This window comes from Apis laboriosa, unplaced genomic scaffold (assembly GCF_014066325.1).
Source record: "Apis laboriosa isolate Shangri-la unplaced genomic scaffold, ASM1406632v1 scaffold47_cov149, whole genome shotgun sequence".
NCBI lineage: Eukaryota > Metazoa > Arthropoda > Insecta > Hymenoptera > Apidae > Apis > Apis laboriosa.
The window spans coordinates 1471259-1496359 of record NW_025223437.1 but is presented as its reverse complement, the minus strand read 5'-3'; the positions used below and the strand labels follow the sequence as shown (position 1 = coordinate 1496359).

At 43.1% G+C, this 25101-nt stretch overlaps 1 protein-coding gene across 1 annotated transcript in view; it reads left to right on the top strand.

Annotated features, from left to right (window-relative positions):
• Positions 1 to 18904, top strand: part of LOC122716543 (discoidin domain-containing receptor 2-like) — a 123176-nt gene extending 104272 nt beyond the window's left edge. The window contains exons 4-9 of the mRNA XM_043939727.1: positions 2720 to 2951; positions 11186 to 11641; positions 15135 to 15342; positions 15538 to 16089; positions 16217 to 16314; positions 17055 to 18904. Of these exons, the coding sequence (XP_043795662.1) occupies positions 2720 to 2951; positions 11186 to 11641; positions 15135 to 15342; positions 15538 to 16089; positions 16217 to 16314; positions 17055 to 17222 (1714 nt within the window). The 3' untranslated portion in view covers positions 17223 to 18904. The remainder of the gene's footprint in view (positions 1 to 2719; positions 2952 to 11185; positions 11642 to 15134; positions 15343 to 15537; positions 16090 to 16216; positions 16315 to 17054) is intronic.
• The last annotated feature ends 6197 nt before the right edge of the window (positions 18905 to 25101 follow it).

Below are 25101 nucleotides of genomic sequence, written 5' to 3'. Positions count from 1 at the left end.
TGGACTGTATCAAAGTGGCAGCCAACCCAGTTCGAGCTCACTTAATGGGCTATGAGTTATGGCGTTTCGCTGCTCTCGAAACGCTGCTCTCTCCATTTCTCTTTCGATCCAACACCGGTGTATCCTTGTCTCTCCTCGACGAAACCGTAGCGTTCCTTCTGCTTCTCTTCTGGAGAGGAGCGTTCCTCTTCGTTCGAGAGGGACACGACGCGGGCTCTTTTACCCGCCGTCAAAAGCGACGCTTAAAATTCTGACAGGGAGAGAGAGAGAGAGAGAGAGAGAGAGAGAGAAAGAGAGAGGAGTGGCAGCTCACCTCTTTATTGCGAATATTTTGCAGAAGATTGTATATAACCACGGCCTACCCTCCAGTTCACCTCTTTCTCGTTCCTTCTCGTTCGTGCAAACTGAACTGGCGGCGGCTTCTTTTTGCGAGTTTCGGGGGGAGAAGGGAGGAGGCGGCGCTGTTCGAAAGTAATCTTGGATGGGAGGGAGGGAAGGCAAGCCGAATTCTCGGTTTTTTTTTTTTTTTATTGTTGAAATTGAGTTTCAACAAAGTGACTAGGCGAGGGCGTGTTTGTTGCTCGCGTCAAAGGTGAAACACGGGAAGTTCGGTTTTGGGAGAGGGTTTGGATTGTGCGTCGGCCGTTTGAAGAGTGGACCTTGTTTCTATCCACTCTTTTCATAGGAGAAACAGTCGGGAGATGCAGAGATCTTTGGATGAAACGGTGTTTAATTTATCGGCGAGAATTTGTTTTGCAAGTTTTTTTTCTTTTTGTATGAGGATTACTTCAAACGTTTATTTTCTAAGGTAATCTCCAAAGTAGAAACGTAAAGAAAGAACAGAGAAGGGAGAAATGTGATCCCACGAAAATAGAAAATGAAAATGTTTTGCGAACATATTAAGAATTGTTGACGCAGCACGACTCTCTTTCCATAACTAAAGTAAAGCTAACGCGAGCCAATTAACAGGGAATTCTTGGAGAAACAAAATTTCTCACGCTTATTTTAATTAACGAGAATAAATAGTGCAAAGCGTAATATTTACGAAACGAATTTTTCATAAATCGTTCTTCTTCCTCCTTCTCATTTCACCAAAAATTACTTACAAATATATTTCAATCAATTTCCTCAAGATCCATTAAATCTACCCTTTCTTTTCTCTTTTCTCTTTTTTTACAAAATTTCCATTCCCAAATTAAAATTCCACAAATTTCAAACGTTTCAAATTCGTCTCCTCGCGTACGCGAAATGGCAAATAAATAACGGCACAGTAATGGCCGATTGAAGCGCCGTTTAATCGTCCGATTGAATTCGAACATCGGTGAATTCCTGTCGATTTCCCCGTCGGATCGACGCCGGCATTCCTCTCGCGCGTTTTCCGCGACAATCAGAGAGGCGATGCCCGACGTGGAAATGGGGAGAGGAGAAAGAGAGAGAGAAAGAGAGAGAGGGGGAGAGAGAGGGAGGTTTTTAATGCCGTAGACGGAAGCTATGCGCGAATACAATTATTAGCCGGCTCTCGAAGAGTGGCTTCCCCGTTGCACGGCAGCGCCGGTGCCAGCTCATCTTTAATTCATGCCATCCGGTGGCTCGGCTCGATCGATAAATTATAATTTCACCCCCTCCCCCTCCCACGGTATCGGGGGCCGGGCAGAGGTGACGGTTATCCGTCAGCCACCGCCAGGATCACGTATTTATACGATTTCCTTTCCCGCGACCATGTAACATTTCCGATTATACCGTCATCCTCCTCCTTTACGAGCCGCCTTATCGCTCGATCCTTATCGATTGTCCACGTCGATCGCAACGTCCGTCCCACGATTGTGCGCGGATCCCGCGACGAAAAGGCGCCGTGAATACGATGGGATAAGTCGATAAGTAATTGTCGACTTTGCGAGATTCTCGCAAGGCGAGGCAAGGAAACGTGGTGAATATAATAATGTTTCTGTATATATATATATATAACGTGAAACGTGCGATAAAATTTTAGACGAATCTGAAAAGGAGGGAGGGGGGGATTTTGAAAGAGAAGGAACGAGAAGAATTTCGACTTTTTTTTTCGACAATTTTTCGAACGAGACTTTTAGATTGCGAATCGAGAGGTAGATGAATTGCAACGCGATAAATTAGGTAAGGAAAGAATCAACAGTTTGGCGATATTTTATACACGTCATCATCCATTTTACGTAACCGCATACATCTTCGTCCCCGTGAAACAGGAAAATCCCCGCGCAATTGTCGTTGGGGAGGAAAAAGGAGAAAGATTAAAACCCTGCAAGCGCCCCGTACAAATATCGTTCAAATATCACTTACGCCATTTAAACACTCGAACGTCGTTCCACCGTGTGTACGCACACAGCGAGCCACCAGATTCGCGAACGCGTGGAAATTAAGTTACGCGTCGAAATTCCCAATGAGACCCAGAAAAAAATCTCCACGTTTCCCTACGACGAGGCTCGGTTTGATCCCTTGGAAATGATTCACCGGCGTTCTCGTTTTCCCCGGATGACGAGGGATAAAAAAAAAAAAAAAAAAAAAAAAAGAAAAAGGAAAAAAAAAGATGGGGAAAAAAAATTCTACCTCCGAGGGAACAGGAATGTGGAAACAGAGAGATAAAACTGGGGAGAGAGGGGGGTGAAAAAAAAAGGAAAAGAAAAAAAAAACGAGAGAAGAAATAAAGAAGACCGGTAATCTCAGTGTAAATATTTACCCTTTACAGGCTGAAGCAAGAGAGCCACGGAGGTGCCTGGTGCCCGAAGCTGCAGATCACCACAGAGCCACGCGAGTGGTTGGAAATCGATCTTCACACGGTCCACATGATCACCGCCACAGGCACTCAGGGCCGCTTTGGCAACGGCCAAGGTGTCGAATACTCGGAGGCGTATATGCTCGAGTATTGGAGGCCGAAGCTCGGCAAGTGGGTCCGGTACAGGGACGTGCGGGGCGAGGAGGTGAGTATTAAAATCGCGCCGTTTCAAACGTGTCGCGATAATTGATCGCGATTGCGCTTTCTACTGGAGAAACTATAGTATAGTAGGAAAGTAAGGGAAAAGGAAAGTGTCTCTCGAACTCGAGAAACAGCTTTTCTCTTCCTCCCCTCCCTTCTCTTTTTTCGAGACGGTCGTCGAAAAAAGTTGAAAGTTGGAAATTAGTTGCAGTCGATTCGTTTTAGTTTTTTTTTTCCCACTAATTCACAAACAAAAATTTTTCGCATCCTTCAACTTTTCGTCGAAAAAGACTAAACGCGTAACCAACAATTTTTTCAATTCTAATTTTAAAGAACGATCGAATATCTTTCGACGATATCTTCCGTATCAGACGTAAATACTTATTAATCTCGTATTAACAGTTTACCTTTAACGAGAACGAATTGTTGAGTCTATCTATCAGACGTCCAAACGTTTATTATTATCTTTATCGTTTCTGTCTCCATGATCCATGATCTGTTCAACGTCTAGAAGGTAGGAGGTTTAGGTTTCGAAAGCAGGATGACGTCCGCTGTCAAACCAATCACGCAAAGTCTCTTATTGTCAGCGTACTGAATTCCGTTCATCTTCGAACACGATATTTCACATCGTCTCGATGCCCTGCAACGTTCGAAGGATTTCCTCTACGAGGAAAGACGGAGTACGAGGGAGAAGGGGTCGGTCAACGATCGATACCGCTTTCACGAGGCTAGATTAATTATCGATCGATTAAAATTCCACTTTTTTCTTCTTTATCAAAAGTTATTATCAAGATATATAATAAACAAGACCTTATCCAAAAATTAATATAATCAACTCGAGTCTCACTTTTATTCATCTTACATTTCACAATATATAACAAGTTCGAGTAAGAGAAAACAAAAATTCCAATCGATACTCGATATTATACTAATTCACAATTCGATTAACAGGTCGCGACAATTCGGCAGAATTGCGCGCGCGCGCGTAAGCGGAATCGCGGCGGTTAAATTTAGAGCGTGGATTATCGGGGATGATTTGTGGCGGTTGTCCACGGCGCGGATCCGGACCGGTAAAAACCAAACCAGTGATGTTAACGAGACGATGAATCACGGTGATTCTCCCTCGAAAAGTGGCAAGTTTCTTCGATGATGATTCGACTGGAATAGATTCGGTACCCACTTTAATTAGCGACACCCAACAATGGAGATCCATTTGTTATTATTCCGGAGAATACACAGGATTGGTCTTCGTTACTCGAAGACCGAGAATCTCGCGACTTTCGCGGAGCGGAGAGGAGCGGAGAAGGAGCGGGTTGACGTCGATGAATGAACTGTCCCTCGCGTGTACGAGGCATTCCGCCCGTTGACGTGGGCGTTATAACTTTGCTGTGTGTGTGTGTGTGTGTGTGGTAAAACGAGACGGGTCTCCGTATATTTATATAGTTTTTAGTATCATTTTTAGTAATTTTTATTGCACGACTGGAGGGAAATTAAGTTTAGTTGTAATCAAATTCGTTATTCAAGGAAAAATACTTTGATACGACAAGTGGTATGAATAGTAATGGATGAAAATTATTTAATGGATATAAGTTTGGAAAATTTTGAAATTAGTTACTTTTTCATGGGTTTAATGCCCATATTTCTGCTTATGGATAATTATGTTCGTCGAGTACGAAAAAAATTTCACGAAAATTAAATTAAAAGCTGTGCTCGTCATGAAGTATACGACACAACATATTATTAAAAAGAGATTTGCCTCGAATATTAATGATAATTCATCGTATTAAAAATCCAGCAGTGATGGGCAAAATTTAATAGTTTGAATTTTATTTCGATAATTTATCGTTCGAAACATAATAATAATTGCGAATAATTGTCAAACGGCCGAGATTATAAGCGACGTCGTAATAGCTACGAATAAATATCATTTAAGCATTTTAACAAGTAATTACTTAAAGTAACTTTACTCGAGATTTTTAACCAGACTTTACTTTTTCAACGGGTTATTCTTCCACGAATTGCGTATAATTTTATTACAGTTATCGAAGGAATCCGTTGAAAATTAAGAAAAAAGAATCGAAGAAATTGAATATACGAATCGCGTCCGAGATTGTTTTTCAATACGATTCGTCATTGTCCGTGGAAAAATCGGTGGAAAATAAGAGAGCCTCGACGTCCCAAACAACTTCTTCCTCCATTTCGTGATATTTGTTCCGAAGAGCGACGCGGGAACCAATATAAGTCATTTCGCCCTGTCGACGATAACGTTATTTTCGATCCGCGTGTTCTTGTTTTATTCGCGACAGGGACATTTATACACTACCACCTGAGCGTGGAAGGATCGTGATTCCCGAGAACAGCGTTGAAGGGTGAAACGAAAAAAGAAAGGGACGAAGAAAGGAGGAAAGAAAGGAAGGAAGGAAGGAAGGAAAAATAAAAAAGAACGAAAAAAGGAAGAGAAAGAGGTGAACGTCCAGTCGAGGTGGATTTCCTTGGAAGTTTTGGTATATACGTGGAGAGGGTGGTTGGAGCTTATTTGTATAGGAGGGTGGATCAATAAAACGAGGGAAGGGAAAGTCGTCGCGTGCTTGCTTGCTCGCGGGTCAGACGATTTCGACTCACCTACATAGACGCGCGTTTGGCTCGAATAGCCTCACCTCGATCGAACCCACGCCGTGTGCATCGCACGAAGGTCGAAATTTAACCGCCCTTATTCCATTTTACATGCGAAATAACCCCGCGCCACCGAAAATATTTCTCCCAGGGAGAAGAAGTTGTGCCGGCACGCAGTTCCCTTCGCTTGTTAAACAGTTGAGGCGTTGGCAAAAAAGGAAGTGAAAGTGCACGAAAAATTGCCGCGTTGGAAGTTTCGTTCCTTCAACTTTTCCATTCTCTCGAATAATAATAATAGATTTAACGTTAAAGCGATCTTTTGTTCCGTGGTAATCGTATTTTCGTGTCGATCGATGATCAGGGAATCGCCAAGAGACCGAATTATGTATGCACCTACTCCATCATACTATTAAAACTTTTGATATTTTTAATATCAATGATAACTTTTTCGTTTCGTATTTAATTGAGAATGCTAATTGATTAATAATAATAATTATTCAAAATGACGAAATATATTTATTGACAAGAGACGAATAGAAACTAAAAATAATAGAGAGTTCATGCATCGATAATTAGTAGCTAAGTTTCTTTTTCAATTACCAATCGTATATCGCGAGTGATCGAAATATTCTAAAAAAAAGAGAAAAAAAATTCACGAAGAGTAAGACGACACGAACAAAACACGATCGCGCTGTTTGCCAATAAATTTATTTTAATAATTAAACGAGTCCAACGAATATCTCCATTCTTATCAACTTTTTTCTCGATTCATTTACATCCCGCCAATGATCGCTCATAAATTACCGGGTCGTCGAAAAGGTTGACCGGTCCCCCGCTGATTCCCTGTTTCGTCCAATCCCGGCCATAAACCGATTTAATTAACCGAGACCGAGGCGTTCGCGGACCGGTCGAAAAAAGCGAAAGGAAATGGAGATTCCCTCGTATCGGCGATGGCCCATTCTTCGTGGAACCGTGTGGGAAAAAGTGGCGCGAGAGTGGAGAGAAAGAGGGAGAGGGACGAGGTGGTTACAGGCGAGCGGAAACGAAACGAAACGGCCCACCCAACGAACGAACGAACGAATACACCGCGTGGTTAGCGGGGATAAATCTGCAGAAATTCGTGTCTCTTTCTCTTCCTCCTCCTTCCCGCTGCGAGGCTCTGTTCCCCGCTTAATTACACAACGACACTCGGCTTATCCGACGAATAATCTCTCGTAACAGCTCGGCCTGCGGACCGAGCCAACCTCGGTGGTACGTGGCGTGCGGTTGTCAACGGCTTCTCTCCGACCGCTTCGCAGTCGGGAGAGGGAGGGGGGAAGGAGAGAAAAAAGAAGGCGAAAAAGGCGAGTGGGACGCGTCTAATATTTTTCAACGACCGTATTTGGCGCGATATACCTCGTATAAATTATCTCGTTGTCGTCCCTCTCGCGCAAAAAATCCCCTCGGCTTTTAGCAATGACAATGAGCTAATCGGTAAGTATTGTATCGTAATTTTGCCGCTATATCCCGTTCTATTCTATTCCAGGGACACAGTATATAAATTTTGAAGTTTGAAGTTTTCTGGATGATCGTTCTGGATTGTGAGAGGAACTGGAAGGAAAGTTGGAAGATGATTTTAAACTTATTAATATTAGTATTAATAATGGTATAATATGGTTGCAACGTATAACGCGATTGTACGTCTCGATTATTTGGATTAATCGAAGCCTAGGTTCATCCGAAGAGGATGAGAGACGGCTGTGAAAAATTGTTAGCAGGAACGAGTTCTTTCGCAATGAGTCACAAAGAGAGTTTCGACTCTATCTCGTCTCAATGTACCAAGAAGCATTATCTCGAGTTTGAGGATTAATAGGATTAAAGGTCTGAATATTCGTAGCTCTTGTATATTAGAAAATATTGATGCGGGCTTGTAGATCTTCGTGAAAGGAACAAAGACGTTCTTACACGTACACACACGCGTTTCAAGTTTCTTCTTATCTTCCGCAATTAATATCAAACCAGCCAGATATTCTCAATGTAAGTATACTTACGTTTGTATAAAGATCACAGGAGAAGAACTTTGATAAGTCTATTTTGACCTCTCCCTCTTATCTATAAACATTACGCTTAACGAAGAGAAGAGGATCGAAAAGGAAAAGGAAAAAAAATAGAGATAGAGTTCATCAGGTTTGGAAAAATATAAAAATATTATCGAATCTTCTCTCTCGTATTCCACACAACAGATCCATCGGGCCAAAATTCGTTTTCAAATGTATAAAATGTATAATTGCTTCAAATTTTAAATCCTCTTTTTAAACGTTTACAGATTAAATACGCGTATGCAGACAACCAATCGATAATTGATCGGTCATATTTCAATAGTTGAGAAATATTCTGTAAATTTATTTAAATTTATTCAATTTTATAATCTCAAAACATTTATTTTAATTTGAATCGTTATAAATTATCAATTTCTGTCCTTTTTCAAACTTAATTAAACTTAAACTTAAGTAATTATTTCATATTAGAAATTCACGCGATGTCACGATTTGTCAATGATTTTTTTCTTTTTCCACATCGTTCCACGCGATAAGAGACGAAAACTTTCTCCTTTTTTTTTTTTTTCACTTAGCACACTCGATTCGAAAACTTTTGTTTCGCGAGCACATGTTGGAAAATTCTCGGCCCACCGATTCGGTGGACCACCCGTCGCGTCTAATATATCCGTCTAATTAAACCGTCAGACAGCTTATCCGTCACGATCTTTGTCGACGACACGGGGCCATCAACGCGGCTTCTGTTCGGCGGGTGATCGCTGACGATTCGGGACGAAGAGGCGCGGAAAACATTAACATAAAATGGGCGTTGGTGGTGCGCCACGCCCTACCAATCTCTGCCCCACGGTCCCGGCTTGGAATTTGTCCACGAGCGAAAGTGCCGCTAAAACGGATTTGGAACCGAATTTTTCTCCCTTCACTTCCCCTTGCCCCTCTCTCTTAAAAACGAAGAACGAGAGATGGAAACGTCTTTCGGGCGGAGGCGTGGGCGCGCGCGGAATAAATATCGAGATTACTTATTCTTCTTTTTCCCGCGGTGGTGGACGAGTCGACGGCTCGTAAATGCCGTCGTATTTTCGCCGTCGTCGCCTTTTGGTCCCCGCGGCTTTTCTCGGAACGAGATGGAAATTTGTGGCGTCCCTTTCTCGATTAAAGGCGGCGAGAGGAGGAACGCCTTTGATCGCGCGCTCGTCACGATCGGTCGATGCCGATTTATACAAGCCGCGTTATCGAATCGTTTAACGCGAGCAACCTTCTTCCTTCGTTTTCGCTTTGATGCAAGGCAAGGAAGCGGAGCTTATCTTATCTATCGTTTCGTGATGCGTTACTTTGTTGGTTGGCGAAGTACAAATAGCGAGGAGTAACTTGCCTGCCCCGGCCTCTTTTATTCCGGGTTATTAAATTTATCCTCCAAGCTCGAAATATCTTTATTTCAACACGTTATTTCTCTTTTCCTAGATGCGTGTTCACAGAAAACTTAGAAGTCGTCGATCTTGCAATACCGTAGATGTAAAACGTGTTGTTTTATTCATTCTCGTCGTTTTCAACGAGAAATCGTACTTGGCGGAGATATAAACACGCGTGTTCCTCTTATCAGTTGATAAATTTATCTTTCCCCTATGCAGGCTGAAGTCTTAGAGAGTCCTCGAGATACCTTTATTATTTCACAAACGAAGAGGGAAAAAATTCGACTGTTTACCAATCTTGCAATGGCGTGGAACGAAAACTTGTATTTTATTATACACGAATGTATGCACGTCCCTCGTGTCAAATTTATCTTTCTATCTATAAAGCACTATAAAGCTCGTCCTCGAAATATCTTTATTATCCCCTAATAATTTCCATTTCGTGGCAGGAATGAAAAAAAAAGAGAAAAAAAATCGGACCATTTACCGATCTCGCGATAGGAATAAAAATCATCGTTATTTACCCCACGCCACTCTCAACGAGGCGCAAAAACGTCCGGTTTAACTAAAATATCACCGACCCTCCTTTCTTTTTTCCCTTTTCTCCGTATCGTTGAATCAGACTTCTTTCAGAAGCGTTCCGTTTACAGCCGCGTATTTCGGCCCCCTTAACGAGCGCGGCGCGCTCATTAAGCCGGCTGTAACGAAGCCGAAGCGAAACGTTGTGTCCACGGCGCGACGCCAGCCGGAATTTCACGCGTGTCGGCTCATTGTATTTCGCTTCGATGCGGCGAACATCAGCCGGGAAATCGCCCGAGGGAATAACGAGCGCGAATAAAACGGTGTCAACTAATTACCGGACACCGCGGACGGCCATCATCTTTTAATCGCCGTTTCCTTCTTCCACAGCCGTCGCGGAACCCGCTTGGCACCCGATCGGGAAAACTGCACTCGTTGCAGGGAAAACTTGACACGTTTCCCGTTTCGAGAAACGTGTCCGCTGTTTCAAGTTTCTACCACCAACATTGCGATTCTTTTTCTTCCCTTTCTTAATTATATTTTAATTTACGTTATTGGGAAGCGTATTTTGGAGAATGGACGTGTTATTTTTTTTTCGAACAAATGCTTGAAAGGCAACAGTGGGGAAAATTGTAAACGATTGGAAGATTCGTTTCTTTTCTTCTCTCAAACAATGGAGTTTAGAAAATGGATCTTCTTACACTTTCTTTATTTCTTCGCGCGATCTAAATTGAAACAACCCAAAATTCTAATTTTAATATTTACTTAATAACACATAAAAAAAAGTTAGAAATTCTTTCTAAGAGAAAGAAAATTATTTCTTCTTACGCGAAGAAAATATTTCTAACATTTAAAAATTCTAATTTTTAAGATTAACAAGACAGGAAGAAACGAAATTGGAAAAATCTCTCGCTTCAACCAAAGAATTTCTTCTTTGGTTGAAGCGGTTCGAGGAACGCCGGTAGAAATGTCGTGGGCGTTCCTGGCCGCCGCGATTTCTCGTTTCACGCGTTCTCAGAGGGAACAAGGCGCGTTCTATTCCACGAGAGCCGGGCCGGGCCGCTGTATCGCGGCTGGGGATCGAGAAATTCCCGGTGCAGCATCGTCGAGGGTCGTCCCTTTCGAAACAAAGCACCTCTTATTTTCCACTTACCGGACTTGACAGCGCCACTCGACTCCTCCACGCGAGATTCTCACGTATGCCCGCTCACGTGACCGTGCCTCGCCCTGACCCCGACAGGTGTATTACGCACATTATGCTCGAATCGTCGTGCATTATCGATGCGATCAGGCCGATAGTTTATGGTATTTTAATGATACCGAGTCGTAATTCCAAGTATACGTGGACCCCCGGATACCTTCTTCTATGAATTATTCAAAACATGTGACCTCGAGCGAGTTTCACGTCAAGTGTTAATAACGATCCTCCACGTTGATAAAGATATATATATATATATAGAAATTTCCACGAATGATTTGACGGGCTATCTTTAATTATCGTGATGGAACGATACAATGGTGCCTTTATCAAAGAATTAATAATTGATGATTTGAATTTATTAAGACGTTTTAAGCGTTTGGTTTCAAATAATAATCGTTTCCATATAAATATATGGAAAATATGTGGAAATATTTAACGGAGGTGTGAATGGGTGGTGCGACAGGTGATCGACGGGAACAAGAACACGTACCTGGAGTCGAAGCACGAGCTGGAGCCACCCATGTGGGCGAGCAAAGTCCGCTTCTGGCCTTACAGCTACCATCGTCGCACCGTTTGCATGCGGGTGGAACTGTACGGTTGCCCGTGGAACGACGGTATCGTGTCGTACTCGATGCCCCAGGGCGACAAACGCGGCAACTGGGAGTTCTTCGACGCCACGTACGACGGTTACTGGGACGGCCAGCTTCTGCGCGGACTGGGACAGTTGACGGACGGCAAGATCGGGCCCGACAACTTCAAGATGAGCTACTACGATTACGACAGGGGTCAGGGATGGGTCGGGTGGAGGAACGACACCAGGTCAGGCCATCCGCTCGAGATCAAGTTCGAGTTCGACCACGTGAGGGAGTTCTCGGCCGTGCACATATTCTGCAACAATCAGTTCACCAAGGATGTCCAGGTAAGCAACTTTTGTGGGGGGATCTGTGAAATGAATAATTTTACTTTCATTCGCGTCAGAGATAGGAATATCAAGAAGATAATTATCGATTATTCGAGATTGCTAGTATTTATTTCAAAATTAACTACGAAAATCAATTATTCGAAATTAAATAATCCCAGTAGTTTAAATTTTGAGTTCGACTCTTAAAATCTTACATGATTTGAGTTCAAATCGACGTAAGTCAGATTGGTTTCTATCTATAATAAAAATTAAATTAATTATACGAAAGGTATGATCCGAGTGATATTTATAGTGAAGATACACATACTATAAATTCGAGTGAAACGAATTTATCGATCGAATCGGACGATTTTTGAGGGCGCGTTAACCGTGGTGAATCGCAACGGTGTCGTGATTTCGACGTCTCTCGGAAGGCAAAAGGAAGAGACGGTAAGGGAAACCAGAGCCTTCCCCAACGTTTGCGGGTCGTGATCTTCGTATCCCCACGAACAAACCCTCCGGCCAGATTTTTGGCCCGGAGAACAGTCACGTATTTACAACGTTCTACAACATGCAGAGCGAAAGTCACGCTCCTCGTCGACTGTTGGCTCGCGCCGGTAGCGCTTTCATATCACGTGATATTCCTCGTCCTCGTTATTTCGTCAAACAATCCCGTGTAATAAATCCTACATTCTCTCTCTTTCAAAAAGAATAAAAATAACATGGAAGAGGAAGCAGAAGGAAGGGAACTCCGTTTCGATCCATCCGCTTTAAATTTTAATATTTTGATTCGTTCTCGATATATCTCCTACCCTGCGAATTTCCATCCCGTAATCCCCTTACCGGCCATCTCTTTGAACGAAAGCCCGGTCGCGTTATTTTCAAATTTCCTCTATGATCGTTCACCGAATATCCGCGAAAACGCGTGAAAAAAAGAGGAAGAGAGATAGATAGATAGATACGAGCACGACAGGGAGGAAATTGGAAGGGCCCGCGGCGGTGACTCGGCAACGTGAGCAGGACTGCGATACAGAAAGGGTGCACGAAAAAAAAAAAGAAAAGAAAAGAAAAAATAGCGATGAAAACTAGAAAACGATCACTGGAATAGGAGAGAGAAGGAGAGAGAAAGAGAGGAGGAGGAGCAAGAGCCGAGCTGGACGGATGAGAGAAAATGAGGACGAGGACGAGAAAGGAGGGTAGATGGATGGACAATCGCGACGGAATACGCGGCAAGATCTAGCGCCTGCTTTAAAACCTCGCCTTCAAGAGGAAACGCGGCGAGAGGGATAAAAAGACGAGAGGCGTGAAATCCAGTTTTCACGTTCGAGTCAAGGTCGGATGTAGGATGGGGTAACGAGGCGCGACAACGCTTGGCCCTGGTGTTGGATCGGTCGGTGGAGGATGAGAGGAGAAAGAGAGAACGAGGAGGAGCGCGAATTTACACACAGGGTGGTAACAACAGTGGCCAACGGGTGACAATTGAATTTCTCGTGGAGCCGAATTTCTATGTAACAACCTTGCTGTCCTCCGTATCGAGATTTATTCCTATGGAGGAGACCACCCTCCTCATTACCCGAGGCCTCAGGCCTCTTGGCGATCGAGAGGGGTGTCTCCTCGAAAAAGCGAGGTCGAAGGGACAGAGATTCGAAGGGAAATGGAGAAAGGTTAAAACGAAGGTTCTCCTTTGACTCGGATTCCCAAGTTTGATCGCTCGAACAAAGAGGATAATCGCCTAGGGAGGAGGGTGCTAAAGAACTGTGATACCTCGCGTGCTCTCTTCTCCGCTCTCCACGACAACGATCGAAACGACACGAAAATGGAAGTTTTCCGTTGATGGCCGAGCCTCGACGGAATAGGCCTCGAAACGCTCTTCTTACCGGTATCAAGATTTATTTGAATGGAGCGCCTCATTACCCGGCTCCGAGGCTCGATTGTGCGCGCGCTCGCGACGAGGAGGGCACGAAGAGGTGGCGAAGAAAGGCAAAGGCGGCAGAAACGCTGCTGGTGCATCGCCACGAACGAGGAAGGGAATCTTCTTCTTCTTCTTCTTCTTCTTGTTCGAGAGAGAGAGAGAGAGAGAGACAGAGAGAGAGAGAGAGAGAGAGAGAAGGAAGAAGAAGGGAAGGGAAAGTTGAGAAACGGCGAGGAGGGACGATCGAGATGGTTGTTCTTTCTCTCTCGTACGCACAATGCAACGAGCGAGCAACGAGCCGGAGAGCAGATACGCCACGTATTCAAATACAATACCGACAGTCTGGCAAGTCGGCAGTCTACCGCTCGAGGTATGAGGGCGAGCAAGGGGTGAGAGATGGTAGCAACCGCCCCTAAACGTCTCCTTCTATTAACAAGCGCCCGCTCGCGCGGATAGGACACGTCTTCTGAAAGACAGCACTTCAAAGCATCGCCAGTTTCTCTCTTTCTCTCTCTCTCTCTCTCTCCCCCTCTCTTCGTCCATCTTCCATTCTCTCGCGTTCCTCGAATACATCCTTAGTCGGGTTGCGCACGGTTTCGTGGCCGCCACGCTCGTCTTCTTCGGCTTCCTCACACTCCCTCCCTATCTTAGCCGCCGTGGCTGTTCGTCGACGAGCTGGTTGAACGGTGAACTCCCTTGAAAATCCATACGCATCCTCGTCGTCGTTGCTGCGTTCGTCTTTGGGGCTAAGAGAGTTAGATAATCTCAGCTTTGTAATCTCCATTTCCAAGCCCTTCGCGGTATTCTACTCTTCTCCCCCCTTCATCCCCCTCTGTTCTTCTACTTTCCTCCCTCTCCGTATCTCTCTGTCGTCCTGGCTACCTGTTTCCACGACCAGCCTCGATCCCTCTCCCTTCCTTCCTCCCTCGGTTTCCGCCTGGCATTCCGCTCGTGTATTAACTATCTTACGCTTTCTCGGTATGGAATTAGCATTCCACGCGTCTCCGCTCCGCGACAGAGCTAGCGCAGAGGCGGGCGGTGGTTCGTAATTATCGATGTCGTCGATGTCAACCGAGCGGTTGGCCCCTTATAAAGTTGCTCGTTATATATCCGTGGATAAACCGTGGTGTGTATTCGTGGAAGAGGAATCGTTGGATACACGTACGTGTTAATATACCGGAACTCCGTGCTGCGGAACGAGAGCCTTTTAAGATGCTGATTTATACGTGTAATTAATGTTGAATATTGGCCACTACGTCACGTTTACCTTATACAATAAGCGGCTTCATTTTACCGTCTGGAACAACCTTTGGCCACGGCTTGTTTTATATATTTCACGGTTAACGCGATTTACGAGTATGCCTGGCCGGTATACCGTGATATCCTCCTCGTTTCTCTACTGAATTATGGAATAAGTTCTCGCGACCTTTTATCGCGACGAGAGATTCCTTTATATTTACATTTCGCTCGAAGAAACGAGATATTCACTGATGCTTGACCGAGAGCATTTTTATTTCGATTCTCGAAAATAGGGGAAGAGGAAAGAAGAGAAGAAAGAAAGAAAGAAAAATATGGGCGTTTTTTTCTGTCACGGTTCAGGTGTTCTCCGAGGCTAGCATAATGTTCAGCGTCGGTGGCAAATATTACACGGGCGATCCGATCGTGTACTCGTACATGGAGGACAGGATCTTCGAGCACTCGAGGAACATATCGATCAAGCTGCACCATCGAATCGGCAAGTTCGTTAAGCTGAGGTTCGGCTTCGCCTCGAGGTGGATCATGATCAGCGAGATCACGTTCGACTCTGGTAATTACCAATATTCAAACCCATTAATCAAAAACTAATAATTAACATTACCATTATTTTTGTTAATGATTTATATATCATTAACAAAAATATATAAATTCTACCCATTCATCGTCTCTCGTCCATTTTCAATCCAATTTCTTTCCAATTTTTAAAAAAATTTTGAACGAAGGCACTACCCTTTTCTCCTCACAGATATCGCTCACGGGAACTTCACCCCGGAATCACCGCCCACGACGGAAGCCCCGAGACTAAGGGATCGAATCTCGGCGCGGGACAATCCTTTGCAGGCCGAGGTTCCAGTCGTGAAGCAAGACGATTCGAATTACATGGCCGTGATCATCGGCGTTTTAACAGCGGTGATCCTCCTGCTCGCAGTGGCCATTTTCTTGATCATCACGCGGCACAGGCAACGAAAGAACTTCGCGAGCCCGCTGGGTACGAAGACCGCGATCCCGTCGAGCAATCATCAACACCTGTCGCCCGAGTCCGCATACGGGACAACGGAGAAAGATCCATCGTTGATGACGTACAGGGTGGAGGAGTTGGACGATCGATACGCTGGTACCAAGCTGACCACGCTTCCACGGGATCTGAACGATCGTCTGTTGGGGGACGTGAGGCTGGACGAGTATCAGGAGCCATTCTACGAGAACAAGCACAGGGAACCGCCTCATGCCGCTTATTACGGGTATAGCACCGTCGTTATAGACAACAAGGATCTTCACGACAACGTCGAGCAGTCTGGTAAGCGCGATCGATGATGATTGTTCGCACTTGTCGGAAATTATTATAGCGGAAGAGATTCGAACGAACGATTTCGTGGATTGATGATTTTCGAATTTTTTTTTTTTTTCTTTTTCTTTAATTACAGATGCCACCTACGATTACGCAGTACCAATGCCTGTGCCTAGTGTGAGCAGCGATCAGGACAGCGTTTTCTCCAAGTCTTCGTCGAGGGGTAGCGCGAAGGTAAACGCACGATCTTAACATTTTATATATCGAAGTATACGTTGAGCTTTATCAGTTTGGTATAGTTTAAGACAAAGACGTGAGGTACATCATTTTTTTTTGCATTCGAGAAATTATTGAATTATCTTCGTTCCAATTTCGAGATTGTAAAGAGGGATAATTTGTTATTATTCTTGTATATAGCCATATCTCTCGCAGATTTTTCTCCCTTTACTTTTTCGATCTATTCCAAATCCTCGATTCAGTTGCACACATTTTTTCGTTCCACTAATACCCATGAAAAAGAAGTAGGTCGGATCTATTCCAAGAATCCTCCGTTCATTTCCAGTGCATCTTACTCCGTAAAGATTCTCGGTCGAGATATTCGCTCGAAACAAAAGGAAGATTTAAACCTCTCGAGTTTTCTCAAGCTCGCGAGTTCTTTAAATTATGATCCTCGATCGGGAATCTTACTCTCTCTTTATCGATACATTTTTCCATTCGAAAATTTAAAAATTCTTCTAAATATATAATTGATATATAATACATTCAAAAAACAAATATTTGATCGTCACAATTTCCCGCATGCATAAAATTCAATCACCGTATTATAATAATAACGCGGGCAAAATGATGTACCACGTTCAATCGTTACCTATTATAATATAGGTAAAATAACGGTTAAGACAGGTTAAGATTAGAGGTTTATCGTTAAATCTTCTTTTCATTTTTCCCCCCCCTGTTTCGTTGTTTGGAATTAGGCGTGCTTGCAGAGCTTCTTCCCCCCGCCCCCGCCCCCGATGAGCGCGCCACCCCCACGAGGATCCAGTAATCTCACGTACTCGAACCCGCCGAGCCCGGAACCAGTTTGCGAGCGCGAGCGCAGAGGAAGCAAGCGCCGCGAGCACTCGATGCACAGATACGCGTAAGGACACGCCACTGGCTACCACACAACCACACTCAAGGCTGCTGCACACCGCCGGATCGAAGGTACGCGACAACAAGGTTCGCCCACCAGGGTTGAGAAATCGAGAGACCACTTCGGCATCCACCGCGACGCGTCCCCCATTCCCTTTCCCCAATCTTCCGCTTTCTACTCGATTCTCGATCCCGTGAAAAAAAATGTATCCTGAAAAAAGAAAGAAGAAGAAGAAGAAAGAAACATGGGTGGATGGATGCTGAAGGCGTGAAAAAAAGGTTCACCAGAGGGCACCAGAGGAAGAAGAGGAAGGAGGAATCGAAGAGGAGACGAATCGACGAGTTTCTGTGCGAGATCGAAGGAGGGGAGGAAATTTTTCGTTGGCGCCAAAACTCTCGCTCTACCTCTCTCTCTCTCTCTCTCTTTCTCTCTCTCTATCTTTCGAGCGGTCCAATTAATAGAAAAGAAAAAAGAAGGATAGCGAGATCGTGGTAGATTCGAATATATATATACAGCCAACTCGGTTCTCGATCTCATGGAAAAATCTTTCTCGACGAGCACTGCCATTCGCGCACTTTCCAAGCGTATTATATACCCTCGTGTAGTAGAGTAGAGGCGTACACCCTCGAGTGGGGCGCGCACAAGAGGACGACTCAACCTACTCGTAGTAGGTAGATAGGTAGGTAGGTAGGTAGGTAGGTAGGTAGGGGACGCGTAACCGGAGTTGTAACTACAATTGGCATATCAGTTTAACGGCGACGCGCTGCCGAGAGACGACTCCTCTCTGGAAATTCGGAAACTGCTCGCCTGACAACAGGCCTTCTTCTCCCGCTTTCAACCTGCGTGGAAATCAAAGCCTCGTAGAAACGATGTGCCGATGTGCCATCTCTATTTTCTGCCAATTTTAACAGGGTTCGCGACCAAGAAATGATCATGATCATAGAGCGGGCGCGGAATCGATGCATATCGAGCGAATATTCCCCGAATCGGTTGAAATTTCCGATCTAGAAATTTCGAAATGGCCGTCACATTTTTTCTATAGGATAGATTTAGGCTACGTCTTTTTCCAGAGCTTTGTAATTTCATTTCGAGAGGACCTCGTGGATGTGGTTCCAGATAATTCTAGATAGGAATATTTTAACCAAGGAGGGAAGAGCGTTGATGGAAAAAATATCATCGAGGATTCGTGAGAAAAAACTAATCCTTTGTCCAATCACAGCAAGATTCTTCGTAATTTTATGAGTTGATTAAAAATATCGATCACAAATAATCTTCCGCAACGTAATCACGATACGATAAAATATAATATTTTCTTATGGAGAATTTAAATTTCTACAAGATTTCCAAAAATACATCCCGTTCTTTTGGGAAAAGAAAAAATCATTACGTTTTTAATCACGAATCCTTTCACGCAAGAAGCGGTTGCCATTTGCTCGATATGCAAACTCTTGCAATAATTCAATCGTGTTCGAATCGATCTACTGCGAATTTTTTATACACTTGTTAGGGGATAACGAGGCTTCGATTTCACGGTCACGTCACAATTTTCGTCGAAACTTTCTTTTTCCAAAAAAAAAAAAAAAAAAAAAAAAAGAAAAAAAAAGAGCAACGTTTCTCAAACAACCTTTCTCTTCTTTTCCGCCGAGATGAACTCTTCCCTCCCCCCACTCCCCCGGCTGGGGAAACACGCGCGAAAAAGTTATCCCGCAACCTTTTCTCCACCCCCTTTCCTAAATTCCAAACTCGGAGTGAGTTACACAAGGTTCAGAAGTTCCCAGGGAGCGGAAGGAAACGGGGTGGAGGGGTGGGTAAAAAAAAGGGAGAGGGAGGAGGGGGAAGAGTAAAGGTAAAGAGAGTCATATTTTTCGTTGATACTGCCTCGCGTGTTCTTTCCAACGTGTTTTTCCGCCCGCTGCCACATTTCTTCCGCGTCGGTAAAAAGCGCGAGCCGCGTTAGCAGCTTCGTTAGCAGGGAGGCTGCCGCGTTCCTCCTTACGAGGAGGGGAAGGGAATCCAGAAGAAATTGCGACTCGCGTGGCGCGCGTTTCCGCGCTGGAAAAGAAAGAAATAGAAAGGAAGAAAAGAAAAGAAAAGAAAAGAAAAAATATAACAGTAGCCGCGATAAGGAAGGAAGGAAGGAAGGGAAACCGATCTGCGAGGGAAGGATTTCCAGAAGGAGTCGCGCGTGGTTTAATGGTTTCGTCTGTACGGCGCGCATGTGCGAGCGGATCGAGCTCGCTATCGATTCGTGGCGAGCGATAAAACGAGAGGGGTTAAAAAAAAAAATAAAAGAGAAGAGCCGTTGGACTAAGAAGAAGAAGAAGAAGAAGAGGAAGAAGAAGAAGAAGAAGAAGAAACGGAGCAAGTAACTCTTCACTTTCGCTTTTCTTCTTCTTTTTCTTTTCTTTTTTTCTTTTCTTGGTTCCGATAAGATATTTATTCGACTTGACGCGAGACTTCGAACTCGCGACCGATAATAATTAATTACCGGTTAATTGTCTCCGGTAGTGCGGAGTATAATAATTCAGGTGACTGGAAAAAAAAGAAGAAGAAGAAGAAAAGGAAAAAAAAAGGGACGTCAGGTATTGTCGTGGCACAGGAACGAGGTTGGAGAGAAAGGAGAGACGGCAACGCGTGGAAGATCGACGCGGTGATATCGAACGGTAGCCGTTTAAGGGGGGAAGGTAAGAAAGGTACAGGCTTCGGGGAGGAGGGAAGGGAGAAAAGATTTGTGGGGAGATGGAGAACGTTAGCGAGCTTCGATCCCCGCCTCACACACAAGACTGACGTCAAATAAATAATTGAATATCCCGATATTGTGCTATGTAATACGCGCAGATAGGCGCGTGTACACGCGCGCATGCGCGCGTATTTCGTCGTATTATTTATTATATATCGCGGCATATAGCGCCCCGTAAACGGATTTTTAATTTATATACGTATTATACATACACGCGTATATATATATACATATGTATATGCGAGGGAGGAAAGAAGAAAAAAAAAATATATATATATATATTATAAATAGATATATAAATACAACAAAAGATAACGCGGTAATTATCGTGCGTCGGCGGTTTTTAAGCGTAATAATATAACGATATATATTGTATAAGCCCAACTTTATTTCTCTATCACTACCGACATCGCCTTCATGCAACGAGGAAAAAAAAAAAANGAAAAAAAAAAGAAATCGAGGGATTTAACCGACGTAAGGAATCGACAATACAGGGATGAGACAACAATAATTAAATACATGTGTACGTAAATGATGAAGATTAAAAAAGAAAAAAAAAAAAAAAGAAAAAAAAAAGAAAAAAAAGAGAAATAACGCGAGGAATAATGGTAAATAGATAGACACGGTGTTTCACGAAGCGAGAATGGAGAGAAACCGACCACATTGTGATATATTAAGAAAAACTAAATAATAAAGTAAATCGATTGAACAAACGAAGGGACGAAGGCAGAGACAAATTTACGCGAGCTTTCGTTGAGGAGAAGGCTGTTCGTTGAGAATTTCACGACACCCCCCTCTCCCTTATTTTTCACTCCCCATTTTAATTCGAACGATCCTCGAGACCGTAACGTGTATAGAACGCTTGCAAAATATACATATATATATATATATATATATTTTTGATTTACACACGTATACATACACACACGTATATACACATATTTCGAGCCTTTATAATATATATCTCCTTTACCTCGTGACAAAACGAAAATTCGTCTTTAAGAAGAGATTGTTCAACGAAAAGCTCCTCTCACTCTCTGGACACACGCGTGTAGCATCTGACAACGATCGGGAAAAACTTTACCTATGTATATTTAGTGTTTAATCGTCGCCACCGTAGAACGTTAAAGGTAAATCGTAACGTAAGAGTGACAGCTTCGAGTGCTTCGAGTGTAAATATAACCGTTAGGGACCTCGTGACACACGTACAACACACGTACACATTCTCTCACACACCTTTCAAGCGCCTTAAGTTGGGGGGGAGGGGGGCACTGAGCAAATAACTTGGTCGCAATAATAATCGTCGTTTTCTTGCTCGCTCTTTCAGTCGTTGTTGTCTTTTACCTTTCATTTTTATCAATGACGAAAGATCGATGGGGGAAAAGAAACGTAATAATTGTAATAATATATATATATATAAAATGATGGTTCGACGAGAAAAAAATAGAGAAGAGAAGAGAGAGAGAGAGAAGAGAGAGAGAGAGAGAGAGAGAGAGAGAGAGAGAGAGAGAGAGAACTATCTTTTCAAGCTTCTTTTTCTCTCACCCTCAAATTCGTCGCAACGCTGAAAAACTTTTCATCGTAAAACGCGCGTTTCGATCTTCGTTATATCATGGATCGTTCTGGACCCGTTTCCCGTCGACAGGGAAAACGGAGATTCCTTATCGTGGAGCAATTTTTCACCAAACTTCTGCAATAACCGAGCATTAAGTACCTTGAACTTCTCGTGCACTTCCATAGCGCGCCTAGCCAGTCAGTTCTTTCGATAATCGTCAATTTATCTTAAAGCGTGCACAGACGGTGAAAGGGAACACGCGCCGACTATCCGTTAAAGAGGAATTAAATCAATAACTTGAGAGAATCGAAGAAGCTTTTCAGAGATTCGGTGAGTTAAAAAAGTAGAAGGGGGGGAAAAAAAAGGAAAAGGGGGATATAAAGGAGAGGAAGTGAAAAATAAAAGAACGGGTGAGTGAAAGAGGATCGTTAAGTAAGGTGCTCACACATACGTTCTCTCTCTCTCTCTCTCTCTCTCTCTCTCTCTCTCTCTCTCTCTCTTTCTCTCCTCTTTAGGATACGAGGAGGAAGATAAAGATGACGAAGGACGGTACTTTCGTGCCTGCTCGCAAGCGTACTTCTTAGGATACTTTATGGTTCCTTTGTGCAGCGGAGCTGCATGCTGCCGACATGTCAATGACAACGGTGCGCGCCGAGTGTGCACCGAGATCGTCGCGATATCGCACGCTCGTTCTAAATCGCCCCTCCGACCTCTCCACACCACGGCCTTATTCACCCGCGTTTTATTAAACTTTAACACTCTCTCACGAACGAGACTCGTTGCGTTCTATCCTCGCACCCGGATATACTCTACATCCACCGCGATCTCTCACAGAGGCGGAGGCGATAATTCTTCCCGAAATCGTAATAATCGCGAGATAAACGCGAGCGAAACGAGTTGGATGATCTCCACCTCCCTATTCGCGAGATGTCACTAAACTTCCCGCTAGCCGTTTAAATTTTTACGTAGAGAAGGGAAACAGGAGAAGAAACCGTGCTCCTTTTTCCACCCTTGCCACCATTTCCTTTAGAAATTCTATTCGAAAGAAGGAATTGCAAAACAGTTAGAACGGTTCACGGATGAATACAGTGAGTGTATCGGAGTCTAAAAGGAGAATTAGAATTCCTTCCCGAATCTCCACGATCTTCCTAGACTTTCGATCGAATCCATACGATTACCATACCGCCGCGACTCCCGCTTCCTGTGGCGCGCCCTTTTATGAGCCTGTAATCTTTTATTCCGCCGCCGATGCGACATCGATACACGGTCCGGCGATATCGTTCGGAGATACGAAATAAGATCGGTTCTGCGTCGTTGGCGGACGAAAGGAAACTCGCGTCCATAAATCAGGGACGTTACAACCCTTTTTTTTCGATCGGGCGTGGAGAAATGCGAACGAGGGGGAGGGAAACTCGACGATAGCGAAGGGAAGGGAAGGGAAAAACTGGCCCATCTCTTATTCGACGATGTACAAGTGCGTGCGCTCGCGATCAGGGAGGATTAAAAAGAAAGTGGAACGAGACTCTGAAGGAGGTATTATGAAACGGTGGATCCTCTGCAAAAATAGTAACTCGATCGCGATGGAGAACGGAGATGAAGTTATACGTCGATAGATGAAGTTATATTCGATAGATTGGTAGTGGATTTTGAGGATTTAACAGATTGTTTGGATATAATTTAGAGGAAAGGATTTGAATGAGGTAAGAATTAAAGTGAAATTTTGAGATTTATTTATTTTGTGTACGATAAATAATAGTTTAGAAAAATAACTCTGATGTACAATCACTCGTCTTTATGAAAATTTGCCCAGTATGTGTATAATGTATTATAACATATAGAGTAATATTTTTATTAATGGAATATCATTTTGGAGGGAGTAAAATCAATCCTTAAAATATTGATATTTCGAATGATGAAAATTTGAAGATAAATTTCACGAGAAGAGATTTTCCATTTTCGAAGAATAAATTGCAAATTTTCACTTGAATCAAATTTTTCAAGATAACCTATGAAAATTATTTATGCGAGTAAAAGATATCAAGATTGATACTTGTGATCGAAACTATAACGAGTAGATGCAATAATAGTTGGATACGTCGATCTCGGTAGTAATTCTCGGTCGAATTCGAAACTCCATGGAGACGAACGCTCGTTTGTCGGGCTCGATGTCTCTGAATAAAATATAAAACGAGAACGCCTCCCGGTGAGAAGTTGTTGCGTTGAGCTACCTGAGTCATTCGGCATCGATCGTGCAAATATGAGCGATGTTGGGTATTTACATGCAGCTGCACAAGCACACGCGAAACGCGACGAGCACGCACGAGAATTTTGGAAACAGCAACAACGACGATCGTGTTTATATATATATATATATAATAGTTTTTAACAGGGACGACGATTCTACGGATATACATATATATATATATTGTATTCTCGCCACCCCGAAACTAATAAACGCGCCGCATCATCTCTCAATATGTATATAGCGATTGTAATTTATACAAATAAAAAAAAAAAAAATTATGTGTAATAACGTATTATAAATAAGCCTGTCGAGACACTGGAAGACGCGACCACATTTTGTACATAACATTGTAACATATAGCGATTAAATTGTAAGAGAGGAAACAAGTGAGAGTGCAGCGAAGTAGGAGAGGGTGAAAATTTGCATTTAAGAATAAGGCGCGGAATGAGTGATGGCGAAGGAATGGAGGTAATAATAACGATGAAAACGAAAAAAAAATAATAATAATAATAATTAATAATTAATAATTAATAATAATAATAATAATATTAATAATAATAATAATAATAATAAAAAAGATACCACTGTGAGTGTAATTATAATTGATCAATAGTAATAACGAATACCGGATGCATATTTGATATTTGTGTGCCTGTATCCTTTTGTATGCTAACGAGATAGAACGAAAAATAAAACTATACATATTATATTGTACTAATTGCGACGTAGGGGGAAGAAAAAAAAAAAAAACTACGAGTAAACGAGGTGTAATGTGCACACACGCACACACAAACACATACGAGTACACACGTGGAAACACACGTACACGCAAGATATACACGCGAACTAAACAGAGAAAAAACACACCCTTCCAAGTTGCATATACACACGAGAAGACACACACACATACACACACACACACAGAGCAGACTATCTGTCCTGGGTTGGACGAAAATAAAACTTTTAGCGAAGCGAAATCGAGTCTATAAATAACCGGCAGGATCCAATGACGATTCGTTTTATCCCTGATTTATAGATCCATTCCTCTTTCCTCCCTTTTTCTTTTTTTTCTTGACGCTATTTTCTCGTTAACGCCATTATTAATTCCATAGGTTGTCGAGTTTGATGATGAGTTATTTTGAAGATGCTCGAGTTTCATCGATCTTTTTTGCCAAAAAAATCATGCACGGATAAATTTAATTTACCTTTCGGGGAATCTTTCTTTTATACACAGATTATATTTTCTTATTCCGATCTCGACGTGACACGAGAAACGTGTCTTAGACGAAGAGACTGCGGGAAACAGAGATCGATATATCCAATCGAGTAACATTTCTGCCCCGATTAAA